The sequence below is a fragment of the Sminthopsis crassicaudata genome, chromosome 3 (genome assembly GCF_048593235.1).
Source record: "Sminthopsis crassicaudata isolate SCR6 chromosome 3, ASM4859323v1, whole genome shotgun sequence".
Taxonomy (NCBI): Eukaryota; Metazoa; Chordata; class Mammalia; order Dasyuromorphia; family Dasyuridae; genus Sminthopsis; species Sminthopsis crassicaudata.
Genome location: NC_133619.1, coordinates 364,516,956 through 364,533,866, shown reverse-complemented (window position 1 = coordinate 364,533,866; position 16,911 = coordinate 364,516,956). Strand labels below are relative to the sequence as shown.

General features: G+C 35.9%; 1 protein-coding gene across 2 annotated transcripts in view; it reads left to right on the top strand.

Moving 5' to 3' along the window:
- Positions 1-9,074: 9,074 nt before the first annotated feature.
- EPB41L5 (erythrocyte membrane protein band 4.1 like 5) overlaps positions 9,075-16,911 on the top strand; it is a 127,205-nt gene continuing 119,368 nt past the window's right edge. For both annotated transcript variants that reach the window (XM_074301804.1, XM_074301805.1), the window contains exons 1-2: positions 9,075-9,310; positions 16,012-16,199. In XM_074301804.1, coding sequence (XP_074157905.1) covers positions 16,020-16,199 — 180 coding nt within the window. In that variant the 5' untranslated portion in view covers positions 9,075-9,310; positions 16,012-16,019. The remainder of the gene's footprint in view (positions 9,311-16,011; positions 16,200-16,911) is intronic.

The following is a 16,911-nucleotide window of genomic DNA, read 5'->3' as shown; positions in this document are numbered from 1 at the left end:
CAACCTTTTTTGTTGATGCTTTTGTTTGCTTGCTTGTTTTTTTTCTTTTTCATTTTCATTTTGATTTGATTTTTCTTGTGCAGCATGATAAATATGGAAATAAGTTTAGTAGAACTGAACGTGTTTAACCTACATTGGATTACTTGCTGTCTAAGAGAGGGGGGCGGGAGAGAAAGGAGGGAGAAAAATTTGGAACTGAAGGTTTTACAAGGGTGAGTGTTGAAAAACAAACAAAAAAAACTATTATTATAAAAAATAAAACTAATAAAAACAACTGGGAAAAAAAAAGAAGTCACTATACCAGAACAAGGAAGAAATAGAAGGTGGTATGGTTTTGGCCAAGTAAATGAAAAAGGCAGAAGCAAAAATGTCAAGAGGACACTAAGAGACATAGACTTGTCTATACTAAGAAATTTCCCCTTTACATCTGAATCTAACCAAAAATAAGTTTTCTAAGTATATTAGAAATATAACTTTTAAATTAAAAATAATTTTGTTTAAAAAAAGAAGGCACAGTGTCAGTATTTATACAAATTGAACTCCACCCCCACCCCAACATAGTTTTTTCCTCTGTACCTTGCTGCTCTTAATCAAATGGCCTCCTGAGACAAGCCAGACAGTGCCAGGACCCCTCAACATGAATCACAAGAATACTTTTTGCCACTGAATTCAGACAGACAGCTAATGTAGCCAAAGAAGTATGGTAAGATTTTCAATGGTTTTCCTCTTAAAAGGATTTTCTGACAGATATATTTAACATTTTAGATTATTTTTCTCATACTATGCTCTTCATTAAAATAATCCTCTGAAATATTTTCCTGATGAAATAGTGATCCTGGGTTCTCCTTCTTCTTATTATTAAATTTATTAAATTAAAGCTTCAAAAAATTAAAGCTTAATTGAAGCTTTTAAAATATATATTACAATCATTTTGCTATTCTTCTTTATGCTACTCTCATCCTGATCTAATGAGTCTTCCTTTAGAACAAAGTAAAAAGAGTTAATTTTTTTTTTTTTTTTTTTTAACAACTGATGATTGTGTTTGACAGAATAGAGAGTAACTCACACTCATAATCCTCCCTGCTCTCTATGGAAAGGAAGCTGGTACATCCCCTCTTTTCCAGGGCCAAGATTTGTCATCAAATTCATATACCTTATTGAAACTTAGGATATCTTGCTATCTCCATTACCTGGTTTTGTGATAACTTCTTCTTATGTTTATTCTTCCTCTCATTTCTTTCTCCTCACCTCCTTTTCCATTTATTACCCAGGGAACAATAACCAAAGCAACATCAGGTAAGACATTTTCCAAATAACTAACTGGGAAGGCAATTGAAAGGATCAAAGCAAGTAATGCCTAGGGAAAGTGCTTTGAAAAATGTAAGGAGCTATACAACTACAAGGTGGTAATGTAATCATTATTATTGTAGATCTGTAGGCCTGCCAGTTGGGATAATATTCTACCCAGTGACTGGTTAAGAGTTAACAAGGTTGCTGAGAACTGGGATCATTGGCACATTGTGGAATACTATGAATACATTAAGCAATACTTTTCTCTTCCCTTTAGTGCCAACCTGAGTCTACCTTCCAACTGGCAAGGGTCCAAAACAAAGCTTAGATGAAAGACAACAAGCATTTATTAAGCATTATTGTGTGTCAGGCACCATACTTTGTATTGGGAACATAAGAATAAAAATGAGACCCTGCCTTCAATGAGCTTATATTCTAATAAAGGTGACAACATATATTGGAGGAGAGAGGATCAGAGAAGGAAGTTTTGCTTGCCAAGTCAAAGGAAAGAAAATCATATCATATAAAAACCCTATCATAGTTCATTGTTATGCCCAGAAGCAATGACTGTGGGAAGGGAGTCAAGCCTTAGGTATATGGCTTGGGTCACTCCTTCCCTATTAAAGGATAATGATCAGGAGCATAGCTTGAACCTAAAATTATTTCCCTAGACTAAAAATATGGAGGAATATATATGTATAATTATAACCCAGTACCATCTTTCTAAGGAGGTCAGAATGACTAGTATCATGGCCCTAAGCTCCTATTTGTTTCCTAATAGGACTCAAAATCTTCCTCGGAGAATGGACAGAGGAGACTTACCCTAAATGCTTCCCTTCAAGCCACATCTAGACAGACCTTGTGGACAATATACATATACCCTACACTGTAATTACAGAGTTAACTCATTCAATAAATAAGGCACTGTGGTGAGGAAGAAGAAAGAGAGCTGAGAAAGGAGAAAAGAAAAAAAAAAAAAAACCAAAGAGAAAGAAACCCACCCTTATGATAAGGTAGAGAGAAACTTCATAGTTAGGTGGCTGTAGCCCTGGAAAAAATTAATAGATGGAAGAATTTTTTCCTTACCTCCCTCTCCTAGCAGTCCCTTGTCATATTTTCAAAGCTTAAATACTTAGCTCTCTAGGCTTCTGGGCATCATATAAACTGATGATAGACTTAAGGCTTTCCATCCATCCTGTGTCTGGACTCGTGTATGTGTTATCTTCCCTAATGACTGTGATCTCCTTGGAGCCAGTACTATCATTTCTTTTTCTATTTGTATCTTCAGTGCTTAGCACATAATAACTTAAAAAGGTTTTTCTTTTTTAATTCTTATTTATTCTGCTATTACTTCCAGTAAAAATGTGAATTCCTTGAGGACAAGGAAAATAATTTTTATATTCTTAGCACAAAGAAAAGTGCCTTTCTTATATAATATTCTAAACAAATATTTGGTGAAATGTAAGTCCAGATCAGTGTAGAATGAAGGATCCAGATCAATACAGATCACTGAACAATGGATGCGTCTTCTTGGACCTCTATGGCATAACTGAAGTTTGTCTTTGGGCTGCCTCTTTTCTTTTTCTGTTTAGTATCCCCCTTAAATTTGGTCTCTCAGGCAATACTCACCATACTATGGATCATTCAAATCTAAATTTTCATTTATTTTTAGCATTTTAGTGTCAAGTTCTATAAACTTTTTCTAAATAAGTTTTTATTTTGGCAAAGTAATGCCCATTAAGAGAACACCTTATTGCTCTAAAATTCAAATCTCTTCACATGGAAAGGTGGTGAAAACTAGATAAAATAATAAAATGTTAAATTAAAAAATAAAAATAGATAAAATAATATTAAAAACACATGTGACTACTATACCCTTATGGTGATTGTAGAATATTAGAGAACAGGCTTAATGTTGGATAACTGGGGAATAGCAAATATCCTCATTGGCCCCAAAAGTAGATCCTAGACAGGAACTACTGAGCAGTAAAATTGACAATGATTCCCAGCAAAATTCTTATCGGTTTATTAAATTGATGTTTTATATAAAATTAGAAAGGGAAATGCTGATAACTCAATTGCACTCGAGTGTTAATGAATAGAATGGTGCCATTCTAGGGTAGAGGTTCTTGATTTGGAATCCATGGATTTGCAAAGTCTCCTTCAATGTACAGATTTCAGAGAGTAAATGAACTTATATGGGAAAAAAAAAAATTTATCTTTTTTCTCCCTAGTAATCTTCAACTGAAATTTAGGACTTCCTCCAATTATGAGTATAGACAACAAACCATAATAATAATGGGTTTCGTCTGACTGCCAATGTATGACCCAAAGAAATCAAATAACTTTTAAGCGAGGAGGTTTCTAGTGACAAACTATAAGACACACTGCTCAGTCCTGTTCTTCAAATACAGATATGAACAAAACAAAACAAAACAACCAACCTGGAATTTTGAATTAACTTGTTTTATATGAATTTATGATAATAATGATAAGATTTATTTAATGCTGTAAGGCTGACTAGCACTTATCTCAAAGTGAGGTAAGTAGTACAAGTATTATTATCCTGTTTTGCAAATAATTTTGCAATCTAGATTATAAATTATATAATAATTATAAATTTTAAAAAAGGTATCAACCTGCATTCATAAAGGGAGTTTGTTTCTTCATCTGAGATCTCTCTATACTAATGAAATTTCTTCTATTTACAAATAAGTAAATTGAGACTCAGAGGGTTTAAGTGTAAGAGATGGGGCTTTTACCCAGTTCTGTTGATTTCAAGAGGGATATTTTTTCCATTTACATTATGTTGTCTAAAAAATGTTTAGTCTGAATAAGGAGAGACTTGAGGAATTTGATCATAACCTTAAAATATCTGAAGGGCTTTTGTTTCTTTATTTCTTATTTTTTAGAAGAAGAACTAGAATCAATGGGCATAAATTACATTGATGCATATTTTTGACTAGCTAGGTGGCATAGTGGATAGCTTGTGAAGTTTGGAGTCTGGGAAATTCATCTTGAGTCCAAATCTATCCTTAGGCACTTACTAGCTGTGTGACCTTGGGCAAGTCACTTAATCCTTTTTACCTCAATAAAATGTGCTGTAAAAGGAAATGACAAACCATCCCAGTATCTGTCCCAAGAAAACTTCAAATGGCATCATGAAGAGTTGGCCATGACTGAAAAATGAACAAGAAAAATATTTTGACAATGAAAGGAATAATTTTTTTTAAACAATTAGATCTATTAAAAAATTCAAGCAATCCCAATAAAAAGTGAGATTCTCAAATGAAATCTATTCAAGGAGAGGCTATTTATTTACAGAGGATTTTTTTTTGGGGGGGGTGGTAAGGGCAATTGGAGTTGTGACTTAGGGTCACATTTATCTAGTAAGTATTAAATGTCTAAGACTAGATTTGAATTCAGATTCTCCTCACTCCAAAACTAGTGCTTTTTTTTTTTTTTTTTTTAAATATAACTACTTTCATGGGTTCAGCAATATGAATGTTTTCTCTGTTGCTATAGTTTACTAATGTTTATAAGTATTCTATTTATATTACCAGTTACAGAGTTGGGGAATTAAATTATAATTTAAAACTTTTCATTTCTGTTTGAATCATGTTGGGAGAGAAAAATCAGAACAAAGGGAAAGAGATTAAAAAAAAAAAACAGAAAAAGGAAGTGAATATAGCATAGGTTGATTTACATTCAGTCTCCTAAGTTTTTTGTGTTTTTTTTTTTTTCTGGATGTAAATGGCATTTTCTATTCAAAGTTTATTGGAATTGATTTAGATCACTGAACCACTGAGAAGAATCAAGTCTTTCATAGTTGATCTTTGAATTCTTACTGTTATTGTGTACAATGTATTCTTGATTCTGTTGGTTTTGCTCAGTATCAGTTTGTGTAAAAATTTCTAAATTCAGCTTGTTCATCATTTTTTATAGAACAATAATATTCCATTATCTTCATATATGACAACTTGTTCAACCATTCCCCAGCTGATAGGCATCTACTCATTTTCCATTTCTTTGCTACCATGAAAAGAGCTGCTACAAACATTTTTGCACATGTGGGTCCTTTTCCCTCCTTTATAATTTCCTTGGGATATAGACCCAGTAGTGGCACTGCTGGGTCAAAGAGTATGCAGAGTTTTATATCTCTTTGGGCATAGGTCCAAATTGTGCTCCAGAATGGATGGATCATTTCATAACTCCACCAACATTGCATTAATGTTCCAGTTCCCTCATATCCCCAACATTCAACATTTATCCTTATCTTTTCCTATCATCTTTGAGGCATGAGTGGTACTTCAGGGTTGTTTGAATTTGCATTTCTCTAATCAATAGTGATTTAGAGCATTTTTTCATATAACTATATATGGCTTTAATTTTGTCATCTGAAAATTGTTCATATCCTTTGACCATTTATCAAATGAGGAATGATTTGCATAGAATTTAAAACTTTGATTTATATCTACAGAGGTAGAGTAAAGGTCTTGGTCCGGAGTCAGGAAAACCTGAGTTTATATTTCAACATTTACTGGTTATGTGGTCATGTACAAGTCACTTAATTTTGTTTTCATATAGGTAAAATGGGAATAATAATTATATCAAATTCTTGGGTAGTTCTTGTGAGGATTAAATCAGGTATTTGTTAAGTGCAAAGTGCCTGCCACATAGTAAGTATTTAATAAATGCTTGTTTCTCTTCCTCCCTCCTTCCCTTCTTTTTCCTTCTTTACTTTTTTCCATCCTTCCTTCCTTCCTTCCTCCCTTTCTGTCTTCATTGATAGCAGTTTTGGGAATTCTTAAAACCAAAGAAACACAGAGTTCCTATCATTTGTTTTAAAATGAAGAGAATGAAGCTGGGAGGTTTTAACTCAAAGAGCTGGGGCTCTAATCCAGGGTCTATTGGTTCCAAAATGAGTGCCTTCCTTTCTTCTTCCTCTTTCTTCCCTGCTACTTCCTTCCTTCTTCCTCTTTCTTCCTTGCTAATTTTCTCCTTTCTGTAGCTCTGCACCTGACTGAAATCATCCATCCCTCTACTCTTTACAAAGCATACCACACACTTATAATTCTGTCCTTCTCCCTCTTAACTATTCCAGATGTCTTAATCCATTGCTAGACATATCACATTTCATCAATCCAATAGCAAAAGCAATTGAGACATGAAATGAAATATATAACAAAGAACAGATCAAGGAATAAAAACATTTTTTGCGTTCATACTTAATCCTCCTCAGGAGTTACAGAAATTGGAGGGAATTCAATATAACTAGTTTCTTTTGTAAGCCTATATATTTTATATTATGAATTTAAAAAACATTATTCTTAAAAAAGAGTTCATGGAATTAGACTATAATCCCCCACTACCAACACAACAGGAAGGGACAATCAGTCTTAGAATCATAGACCATATGATAATTCTTAGAATGAAGTGGAGCTAGAATCCCTTTAACCTGATGGAGAACAAATGCAAGTTCTTCCTTCTGTTCTGTGAGCATCAAAATGACATATACATGGTGACATGACTGCTGTTCCAATCTTCTCTCTGCCCTCAACTATAGCTTTGAGCTCTATTGTTTTCCAGCAATTTTTTTTTAAACCCTCTACTTTCTAGCACCAATCATAATCCTCATCTGGTGAATGCACAGCTCAAAATCATCTACTATGGAAAATTAAGCCCACCAATAAAATCACTTATCTTTGTTTTGAACGTTTTTTTTCAATTATCAAGCGTTTATTTTCTTTCACTTTCCTTCCTCCAACAGATTGAAAGAAAAATTAGGAACAAAACATTTGTTAACAAATATGCATAGTTGAACAAAGCAAATTTTTGTATCACTCATATCCAAGAATGTCTCATTTTTGTCTTGAATCCATTATATTTCTGTCAGGATATGGATAGCATATTTCATCATAGATTGGAATTCTGGTCAATTGATGAATTGATCAGAGTTATTAAGTCTTTTAAAGTTGTTTTCTCTTTACTATGTGTTGTGATTCTTATAAATTGCTCTCCTGCTTACTTCACTCTGCATCAGTCCATATAAGTTTTCCTTAAGGCATGATAATTTTTCATTACATTAATATAGCCATAATTTGTTCAATCATTCTACAATTGATGGGAGTCTCCTTAATTTCTAGTTCTTTATTAGAAAAAAGTGCTATATTTTTGTATATATGTCTTTTTCCTCTTTGATCTCTTTGAATATATTTACATAGTCTTCATGGTTTGAATGACTCTTATATACATTCCCCATAGATTACTAAACTGTTGAAATCATTTCAGAAATATTCATCATAACATCTGGTATATAGTAAATGATTATTTTTGCATATGGAACATTGTGTGTACTTGTTTCTTCTTGGATTGTGTCAATTTTGGGCAAACAACTCAGTCCTAAAAATAAATATGTGCTCAATTACTGAATGTTACAAGTATCAGTGGCAGAGTGCTAGATTCTAATTTGAGGAACATTTTTTAAAAAGAATAGTTAGAAAAGATCTTAAGGAGTATCTGGTCAATATTACAAAACATTAAGTATCTATTATGTTCAAGTGATTGCATTATCCATGGGTAGTACAAATACAAAATAGTCACTGTCCTCAAAGAAATTTTACTAAATGCAGAGAATCTTAATCTGTAATTTGAACTTTGAACTTTTCATAATCATATTTCATCACGATTGGTTTCCTTTATTTTGTGTATTTAAAAACATTATTCTGAGTATAGGTTTCATCTGCCTAAGAAATGGGTCTATGACACACAAAAAAGATCAAGAACCCCTATACATCACGGATGTAACATGTACATAGACAAATATAAACTAAATAAAAAGGAAGAGAATACTAATCACTGGATAGACCTCAGGGTATCTGGAAAGGCTTTGAGAAGGTTTGGTATTGACTGAAACCATGAATGAATTTATGGGTTCTAAGAACCGCGGAAGAATTCAGTGCATTTTAGGTATGCGACAACATTCTGGGCAAAGGATGTAACTGGAAGATAGACTGTCAAATTCTGGTAACATAATGGTGCAATATGACAGTCTGGCTATCCTCTTACCCCTTTGCAGAAATGAGAGATATGAAGGTGTACATTTCTACTATTTTTTAGACTTTTAAAAAAATTTTTAAAAATTAAAAATATATTGATAGATTCTGTTTATCTTGGCTTCTGTTTTTTTTTTTTTTCTCTTCTGTCTTTAAAACAATAATCTTTGTTATATCTAATTATTTGTTATATGGCTTGATCAGAGATGTTGGGTATTGGGATACCCGGTATGAGATATGGTGATGTTTTCATAAAAGAGAGACATGGTTAAAAAATTATTTTAAAAGGTATAAAAGATGACAGCATACAGAGGCATGTTGGGACCAGGCTGAGGAGTTTGCGGTTTATTTTCTGGGCAATAGGGAGCCACTAAAGGTTTTTGAGGAGCGTCTTGATCAGCCTTGGGTCTCAATAACATTAGCAGCTACACGGAGGATGGGTTGAAATGGGGATAGAAACAAAGCAGAAAAGTCATTAGGAGGCAAACTCAGCAGTAGTTGGTCTAGTCCAACTTCCTCATTTTACAGGTGAGGACTCCGAAGCCCTATACGGAGTCTGGACCCCTTCAGGTGCGCGTCCTCTCCCAGAATCGCCCTTTTAAATCGGAGACCAGAACTTTTCTCATCCCAGTGGGAGGTGTTCTGGAAAGTGTTGTTGCCCTTTTAAGGCAAGGCCCCGCCCTAAAGGCAGGACTTGGGGAAACTCCTTAAAGGATCCGGGGCGGGGGGAGGGTGGGGAAGAGGCGCAGGTTCTCCCGGGGGGATTAACGTGTGCCCGTCGCCGGCCGGAGCCGCCATTTCCTGGAGTCCCCGAGGAGGAGCCTACGCCCCCAGCCCGCCCCTGCTCGGCCGGCCGGGAACCCCAGCCTGGAGCGGAGCGCGCGGGGCTCCCCGCTCCCCGCCCCCCACCCTGCTCGAACCACCTCCTCGGACTGTGGAGTCGCGGCGGTCGCCGCAGCCACCAGGTGAGCGAAGGGCCGGGGCCGCGCGCTCCCGCCCCCGCCCCGGGCCAGCCGGCCTGCCTGCCCGATCGGCCGGCTGCCGCGAGGCTGCCCCTCCAGCCCGCGCCGCCGCCGGCTTCTCCTTTCCCTCCGGAGCGAGCTAGCTGCTGGTCCTCCCCTCTCCACCACTGCCGCCTTCGGTTTCCCATTCCCAGCCCCCCTCGGTCTCCAACCTCTCAGTCCCTCAGACCCCCCCCCTTCCCTCCCGCTCCCCAAGAACTGCTCAAGTTCTCGGTCCCGGACTCCGGCCCCTTCCCATTTCTTCCCCCTCCCCCCCATGTCGCCTCCCTGAAACTCCCTTTTCGCACCCGAGTCTGCTCCCGAAACTAAGCCGCTGTAGTAGCTCTCCTGCCCCGATAGCTTCCTTTGCGACTCTTTGCCCTTTGACTTCTCCCGGTCAAAGATTAAAAGCTTGGTAGTGGGGTATTGCGTTTTCTTTGTCTTATTTACTCTTTTGGAACCTTCCCCCGGGAGACCTTGCGCCCTCCCTGATTTCCTCCCCCTCTTTCACAGCACCTCATTCTCCTCCGACCTTGCCTTTCGGGGGCAGTTTGTGCCTTCCGCGCTCCAGGCAGCTTTGTCCACAACCCGCATTCCTTTCTGACTACCTCCCCTCGCTTCTCTTTACATTGCAAAAGAGTCTGGGCTGGGTCCGAAGCCCCCACTCCCAGCTCCGCAGTGGCGGCTTCCTATAACTTGGGACGAGCTGTTCGGTCTCTCCCTGGTGGGGTGACCTGGAGGCTGCTCTGCCACCTGTAGGCGGAGGGAAGTCCTAGGGCAGATGCCGCCGCACGCTGACCCTTCCCATTCCCGCGTTCTAATATTACTGCTTTAAAGGGGAGGGGTTTGCGATCCTTGGAAATGAAGAGCCGAGTTTCAGGTGTTTCTGGTGCAGCATATCCCTGTAGTGAATCTCCGCCCGTTTCCGTAAACAAAGGCTGTAATGTCCCTCGGGGGAGAAGCCGGATTAATGGGACTGCTGTGCTCCGTCATACTCCAGTCCCTCTGGAGCCTGCTAACTTCTAGTTAGACTTAGTCAGGCATTTCTGTTTATGAGCTTTGGAAACTGCTTGTCTCTAAAGGGGGGCAGCTCTTTATTTGTATATAGTTATCCACTCTGGTAAAAGGGGATTGGATCGCTGATTGGATTTTTTAGCTAAATGGGCTTATCACGATTTCATTTGGTCTTCTAATAAAATTCTCAATGAAATTTAGTGGCGAGGGCAGGTGAGTTTTAAAGAAAACGAGGTGGTAAGCAAGAGCTTTATTTTCATTTTTTTCTCCTTTATGCGGTATGCTTCCTGAATGATCATTGAAATCCTCAACCGTCAAGTTTCAGGTTTTGTTTTTTTTTTAAACGATTACTATGGAGGAAATTTGACTTCCTTTAATCCCCTCTCTTTCTGTTAGATGAATTAACTTTTGTATTTTTAGAAAAGAACTTTATGCGGTCTTACGTTCAGGTTTTATAAAATAAATGTCTTCTTAAAAAAAGATCATTGGTTCTTTCTATTGGACCTAAAAATGTTTTCCCTTATTAGTGAGCTATTGAAGTGCAAAGACTGCCATGCTTCTCATTCTTTTGTTATTTCCCCTAGTTTGTTGGCTTACTTAATATTCTACCTCCCTCTTCTTCTGTAACTCACTTTTTAACACTTGGCAGTTTGACTTCTGCATGTACCCCTAGTTTCTTAAACTAGTTTCTCAAAGGTCACCGGGGACTTCTTACTTATAGTGGCCATATTTAGTCATCTTGCTCCCTGACCTCTCAGTAATGAGTGTAATTATTGACCATTCTCTCCTTGAAATTCTCTTCTTTTTCTTTCTGAGTCACGGAAGCATTTTTTAAATCCCCTAAGTGCCAGGAACTGTTAGATGTCAAGACAGAAATAAACCTGCCCCTATCCTCAAGGCGCTTTTACATCCTATGGAAAAATAATTAAAATAAACACAAAGTAAGGTACCAGATGATTTTATTGGGGGAGGGGGGAAGTGGCAATGATTTTTGGGAGATCTAAATTCTTATAGGAGGTAGTATTTTAGCTGAACTTTGAAAGAAATTTGGGATTCAGAGAAGTGGAAGTGCATTCCTGGCATGCAAAGGCATAGAAATAGGATATGGGATGTATGAGGAATAAGACCAGTTTGTCTGGATCATAGAATGCATAAAGAAGAGTATTGTCTAATAAACCAGGGCAGGTAGACTGGAGCCAGGTTGTTGAAGGGCTTTAAATGCCACACAGAAGAATTTATATTTGATCTTAGAGGCAATTGGGAGCTACTAGAGCTTTTTTTTTTTTTTTTTTTTTTTTTTTTAATATATAATTATAACATTTTTGACAGTACATTTACATAGGTAAATTTTTACATTATCCCTTGTACTCCCTTATGTTCCGAATTTTTCCCCTCCTTCCCTCCACCCCCTCCCCTAGATGGCAGGCATTCCCATTCATATTAAATATCTTATAGTATATCCTAAGTACAATATATATGTGCAGAACCGAATTTTGTTGTTGTTGTTGCAAAGGAAGGATTGTATTCGGAAGCTAAAAATAATCAGGGGAGAAAAACAAAAAATTCTAACAGTTTACACTCATTTCCCAGTATTCCTTCTCTGGATGTAGCTGATTCCTTCCAAAATTGATCAATTGGAATTGGATGGAGCTACTAGAGCTTACTGAGCTGGGAAATGACAGGTCAGATTTTTGCTTTAAGAGAATCATTTTTGCAGATATGTGCAGGACAAATTGGTTCAGGGAGAGATTTAAGGCAGGAAAAAGTTGGAATGGTTAAAGCAAAAGTTGATGAGGGTCTGAAATAGGCTGACGGTTATGTGAGAGGAAAGAAAGGGACTCTTGGGAGAGATACTGTGGCAACTAAATGAATTTGTAGAATGAGATGAAGAGTCCAGGCATTCAGTGTTTTGAATCTGATGACTAAAAAGTAAATGGTGCCCTTGATGGGAGAAAACAGATAATGATTTCTCTTTTTTGGACATGTTGAATATGTGTATATATATGTATATGCATATGTTTGTCCAAAAAAATCAGACTGTTAGAGGGAGAACTGGGAAAGCAGTGTCTTTTTATGTTATAGGTACACTTAATAAATTTTTGTTTTATCCTCATATCTCTTTCTAAATTCTCTTTTGGGGATAATCCTCCATTTTCACATCTTCAGACACCTCTGTGCTTAAATTTCAAATTTTTAACCATATCCTTTTTTTTGTAACTCCAGATTCATAGCTCCATCTAATTGCTGATTGCATATGTATTCTCCTACATGTCTCATCAATATCTTAAACTTAATAATATTCCAAAGCAGACTCTTTATCCTCCATGATACTATTCTTTTGACTTTATTTACTTGTGGTAAATATTAGCTTCATAACTAGAATGGAATGGAAGAATGGGAACCTTGACATCATCTTTCCAACTTCTACATCTGCCTCTTGACTTTTCATCAGTTCTGTTGATTCTATATAAATATATAAAATACATATACAAATCAAATAGTTACTGATAATAAATTATAAAGAAATTTATTTTAAAACAATTCTTTGGTATGCATATATTTTACCATTTATTAAAGATGAAAGCAAATTTGCATATTAATAAGATGGATATGCTAATTTATTTTTATCTAAAGAATTAAATCTTAAAGAAAAAGAAAGAATTAAATCTTGGTGGAATATAAGATAACTTTTAATTATATCATATTGTTTTTCAACCCCCACATTGTATCATATGATCCCATATGGGGTTGCGACCCACAGTTTAAAAAGATTTGACTTAGAATATTACATTGTCTTCCCATCTGAGTTCTTTGTTAAAAAAAAAAAAAAAACCCTTCTACATATAAGTGCTAGAATAATATTCACAGCATTGATTACTTTGTTATGTCTATACTCAGAAACCTTTAATGCTTCCCAGCTTTACAGCTTTACAGAATAAAGTCAAAGTTTTTTCCATGACATTCAAGGCTTTTTATACTTTGCAAACTGTATCTTCTACTTTGGATGTACCCTGTGCTTTAACTAGATTGAACTATTGGTAATTTGAATGTGATTCATACTTTATTTCCTTTTTTTTTGCATATATTTCCCTTTGTCAGGGATACCATTAAATTGTACCTCAGGATAATCCTTATCTGTCCTTGTGGGTTCAGCTCAATTGCCATTTCTTAGATTTTTTTTTTTTTCCCTTCTGCAAAATATAGAGCTTTAATCTCTTCTTTCTCTATTGTACCTTTTTGATTTTTAACAAACTTTGTTCCTAGACCTATAGGGATCTCAAATTCAGCTTGTCTAAAAAGAACTCATCTTTTACTTCCAAATCCATCCTTTTCTTTTTTTAACATTTCTATCACAACCTCACATCTTTTTCAGGTAATCAGATTCATCACACATCACCTCTTAATCATCCTTGACTCCGTACTCTGCTTCACTCTACTCAACTAGATTTATCTATTCTACTGCTTACAGAATCTAGTAAGAGCTAGCTAGATGGCTTTGTGGATAGAATATTGAGTCTGGTGTCAGGAAGACCTGAGTTCAAATTTTTTGTATTTTTATTATATTTCAGATAATTACTAGTTGTGTAACCCTAAGAAAGTCAATTAACTCTGTTTGCCTTAGTTCATTGGAGAAGGAAAGAGCAAATCATTTCTTGTCTTTGCCAAGAAAATGCCATGGACAGCATTGGTGTGCTATAGTCCATGGGGTCAGGAAGAGTCAGACACAGCTGCAGACCCACTGAACAACATATCTCTTAAAACATCGATCTCTTTCTTTTCACTCACATAGCCAGCATTCTAGGTTAGTCCCTCATTTGGGAACTGAAATACTGTAGACTATTCTCCTTTCCTCACATTTCTGTCTTCTCCAATTCATCTCTATACAGCTGCCAAAGTTTTCCTAAAGTGCAGGTCTGGTTATGTTCCTATTTATTAAACTGTGATGGCTCATTCTGTAAATATTTGTTTTTAATTAAATTCTTTCACAGTCTGGCTCCCCCTTATCTTTCTAGACTCATTACATATTATATTACAATGCATATCATATATTACTCTTTTCTGTATTCTGGCCTTTGTATTATACTGACACACTGCACTTTCCTATCTCCATACCTTTGTACAGGCTGCCTTGGATATACTCTTTCCTCATGTTATATCTACCCTTTAGAATTTTTTCCTTTAAACTTGGCTCAAACATTGCTTTGCTTCATTTTCTCCAGCTGCTCATCCCTTCCCTATCCAATAATCATAAATTTATTATGTACATGTTCTCTTTGACAGAATGTAAATCCTTTCAGGACAGGGATTAGATAATCTTTTTGTCTTTATCTCCATTGTCTGCTCCTGAGGTACTTATTAAATGTTTGTTGTTTGATTGTTATCTGGTATAATAGGCATTCAGTAAATGTTGATGTATCTCTTAGAGCTTATTCTTAAATGTACTTCTTTCTATAGGAAGTTTAGAGTTTTTTTAGCCATCACTAGAAAGATCTGTATGACTAGAAGTGATTTAGCTGGCCCTTCTTTTGTAGTTCATGTTCAATATAGTTGCCTTTGTGATCATGGGATCAGATTTAAATGACCTCCATAGGAATCAGATGAGAATTCTGGTTGTATAAGAATTTTTTTTGTGTACTTGGGTTCCACTTTAAATAGTTAATTCTTTTGATCTTAAAGAAGGGAAAGGGACCCACATGTGCAAAACTGTTTGTGGCAGTCCTTTTTGTAGTGGCTAGAAACTGGAAATTGAATGGATGCCTATCAATTGGAGAATGGCGGAATAAATTGAGTTTGTATATGAATGTTATGGAATATTATTGTTCTGTAAGAAATGACCAGTAGGATGATTTCAGAGAGGCTTGGAGAGACTTAATTGATGCTAAGTGAAATGAGCAGAACCAAAAGCTCATTATACACAGCAATAATAAGATTATACAATGATCAACTCTTGATGGATCTTCAACAATGAGATGATTCAAACCAGTTCCAATTGTTCAGTAATGAAGAGAATCAGCTACACCCAAAGAGAGAGAACTATGAAAATGAGTGTGTACCACAACATAGTATTTCCACTCTTTCTGTTGTTGGCTTGCTTTTTTGTTTTCCTTCTCAGGTTTTTTTCTTTCTTATAGATCTGATTTTTCTTATGCAGCAAGATAATTGTATAAGTATGTATACATATGTTGGATTTAACATATACTTTAACATGTATTGAACTACCTGCCATCTGGGGGGTGGGGTAGAGAGAAGGAGGGAAAACATATGAGCACAAAGTTTTGCAAGGGTCAGTGTTGAAAGATTACCCATGCTTATGTTTTGTAAATAAAAAGCTATAATTTAAAAAAAATATAGTTAACTCTTTGAAAACCGAATTGAAATGTTTTTGTCATAGTATATCTTTTGATATAGTATGAAATAAATATCTGATGACTTTTTAATCTTTCAGAAGATTCAAAGTTGTCCAAAGGAGGCAATATAAGAGAACTTTTTAGATAAATTAAACTTACTTGCGTTTTCTTGGTTGATCACAGATAGCTCTTGTCAAATGTTGTCTTTGTAGAACTAAAAAAAAAAAAAAAAAAAAAGCATGGCATAACATTGAAATTTAAAAGAGAATGCTTATTTTTTCTTTTTTACTTTTGATTTTTCAGTAAGAAAGATGTTGAGTTTTTTCCGACGAACATTGGGGCGCCGGTCAATGCGAAAGCATGCTGAGAAAGAACGTCTGAGAGAAGCTCAAAGAGCTGCTACCCACATTCCTGCAGCTGGAGATGCCAAGTCCATCATTACTTGTAGAGTGTCATTGCTAGATGGAACTGATGTCAGTGTGGATTTGCCGGTATGTAGCATCCAAGTTGACTTTTTCACTTTAGTATGGAATAAGTTTCTTCTTGTGGTATTGTCTGGGATCAGTAATTCACAGTAGATAACATTTAAATATAGAAAATGTATTAAAACTAAAGGGAAAAATAGAAATTGACTTTCTCTAGCTTCTTTTAGATTAGAATATAATTGGCATTGTAAATACTTATAATACAGAAAAGTTGATGTCCTTAAAAAAACTGTATGGAGTTCTTGGACATTCTGTTTATTAATAGCAGAAAAACATTAAGGTGACAGTCTAATCCAACAGCAAGCATTTGGGACTGTGCACTGTACTTGGTGCTGAGGATATAAAGACTAAAAAAGAATAGTTCCTGTCTTCAGGAAGCTTGCTGTCTTTCTGTTTGGGGAGTCTCTCTCTCTCTCTCTCTCTCTCTCTCTCTCTCTCTCTCTCTCTCTGTGTGTGTGTGTGTATATATGTGTGTATATATATATATATATATATATATATATATATATATATATATATATATATATATATATATATATATATATATATATGTATGTATGTATTTTTTTTTCCAAGTGCATATATAGTTAAATGTAAACTTAATAACAAAAGTGGTCACTAGCAATTAGGTAGTAGAGTGGGGAATCAAAAGACTTCATGGTGGTATTTGAGCTGAGTTTGATTGTTTGAAGAGAATCAGAAATTCTTGGAGATGATA